This window comes from Manacus vitellinus, unplaced genomic scaffold, assembly GCF_001715985.3.
Source record: "Manacus vitellinus isolate BGI_N305 unplaced genomic scaffold, ASM171598v3 scaffold_0_pilon, whole genome shotgun sequence".
In the NCBI taxonomy this organism is placed as follows: domain Eukaryota; kingdom Metazoa; phylum Chordata; class Aves; order Passeriformes; family Pipridae; genus Manacus; species Manacus vitellinus.
The window spans coordinates 31,471,418-31,473,436 of record NW_021938789.1 but is presented as its reverse complement, the minus strand read 5'-3'; the positions used below and the strand labels follow the sequence as shown (position 1 = coordinate 31,473,436).

The 2,019-nt window shown below is 42.4% G+C and overlaps 1 protein-coding gene across 1 annotated transcript in view; it reads right to left on the bottom strand.

Moving 5' to 3' along the window:
* Window positions 1-296: 296 nt before the first annotated feature.
* The window catches only part of HMGB2 (high mobility group box 2), a 3,372-nt gene continuing 1,649 nt past the window's right edge, over window positions 297-2,019 (bottom strand). Inside the window, exons 2-5 of the mRNA XM_029959444.1 lie at window positions 1,895-2,013; window positions 1,579-1,724; window positions 1,311-1,485; window positions 297-832 (exon numbers count right to left, since the gene is read on the bottom strand). Coding sequence (XP_029815304.1) covers window positions 677-832; window positions 1,311-1,485; window positions 1,579-1,724; window positions 1,895-2,013 — 596 coding nt within the window. The 3' untranslated portion in view covers window positions 297-676. The remainder of the gene's footprint in view (window positions 833-1,310; window positions 1,486-1,578; window positions 1,725-1,894; window positions 2,014-2,019) is intronic.

The window sequence follows — 2,019 nt, the reverse complement described above, 5'->3', positions numbered from 1 at the left end:
GAATAATTATCAGCAACCTCAGTATTTGAAGAGATTTTTTTTCACTCAGATAGTATAGGCAAATGGTATTGTAAGGAAAGCATCAATTGCAACTAAACGTAGCATATGTGGGAGAGGAAATGGTGGTTAAAAAAGTGTAGACACCTGTGTAAGCTCCAGGAGCCACAAGTTAAGAGACTTGCTAGTTTTGGAGTAACAGCAATAGCCCAAGAACAGCGCAAAGCACTTCCCTGCACAGGACTCCAGCACTCTGCGAGTGGCCAGCCTCTCAGAAAACACCATAAATAAAACAATAATCATGTACAACATTTTATTACAAAACTGTTAAAAAAGTAATACAATGCAACAAAATACTACAAAATACAAGATCAGCTATTAAGCTACCTCCTTTGTACTTAGCTATAAAGAAACACCTGACTATCAGTCACTGAATTTCAACAGAACCATTAAATATGAAGAAACAGCAGAAACATTCAACAACTTTTTCAAACCAAACTGTAGCAGCCCTTGGCTACTACTTACATTATAAATCGAAGTCTCCCTACAAAGAACCACATTACCTATACACAATTCTGTACAGATTTTTATACTGAAGCTAACCATGAGCTGCACTTGAGTTCACATTCTTAGCAAAATATTGGATTTTGAGCATAAATCTTTACAGCAGGACATTCATTTATTCTTCATCCTCATCTTCTTCCTCCTCTTCCTCTTCTTCTTCCTCTTCCTCCTCCTCCTCTTCTGGTTCTGCTTTCTTCTTAGACCCTGCAGGCCTACCTGGGCCCTTTTTTCCTGCATCACTCTTGCTCTTGGCACGATATGCTGCAATATCCTGCAAGAGAAATGCTGTTAAGTTGCTAGCAATATAACTCTTAAGACAAATTTGTACTGCTTCAGAAATTTAATACTATTGTACTATGCAGATCAAATACAGTGTTTGCAAAACGGAGGAAACTGAACCTTAGGACTTTCATGCTTAAACCTTTTGGCAAGAGCACACATGATCCAGGGAGTTTTAAGAATTTTGTGACCGCAGTGCTCTGGAGAACAACTGTGTTTTTATGTTAGCAAGCAGGTGACCTGTTTTCTGGTAGTAAAGCATCTTACTGGTAAAATCTCTAGGCATGCAAAAACCACATTCATGTTCACTGTAAGGGTTCCAGATACCTGCCCCACCACACCTCTCCATGTGTTCTAAAGCCTGACAAAGGTTGATGTAGAATTATGAGTTATATATGGTTCAAGTGCAAAACAGAAGTCACATATTTACATTGAGCTCTACAACTTGAATCGTTATTTTTTTAATGTACCTTTTCATATTTCTCCTTTAGCTTTGCAGCCTTCTGTTCATATGGCTGTTTATCTTTGGCTGACTGTTCAGACCACATTTCACCTAATTTCTTTGCTGTATCTCCAATAGACAAGCCAGGATGATCGTTTTTGATTTTTGGACGGTGTTCCGAACAGAAAAGGAAGAATGCAGATCTACATTGAGAGACAGTGATTAAAGTTATGTATCAAACTATTAGAACTAATACTTTTTTCTGGTTTGGGGGAGGGGGTCATAGAAACACTCACGGCGGTCTTTTAGGAGCATTGGGGTCCTTTTTCTTTCCCTTCTTCTCGCCTTTGGGAGGAACATAATTTTTCATCTCCCTGTCATAACGAGCTTTGTCTCCTTTAGCCATTTCTTCAAACTTTCCTTTTTCCTTGCTCGACATTGTCTGTGGACACAGGGGAGGGAAAGGGGAAGAGTCTGGATGAGATAAAGCGGCTGCTGACCCACTAACGCCTAAGCAGCAGCTGCTACCAGGGATCTTTTCCCAGCAGCCCGCAGCAGGGGCGGGGGCCAGCCCGGCAAGGGCTCAGCACGGCTCGGCCTGGCACCGCTCACCTTCCACCGTTCCGAGCACTTCCGCGAGAACTCGGCGAAGTTGACGGACGAGTCCGGGTGCTTCTTCTTGTGCTCCTCGCGGCAGGTCTGCACGAAGTAGGCGTACGAGGACATCTTGCCCCGCG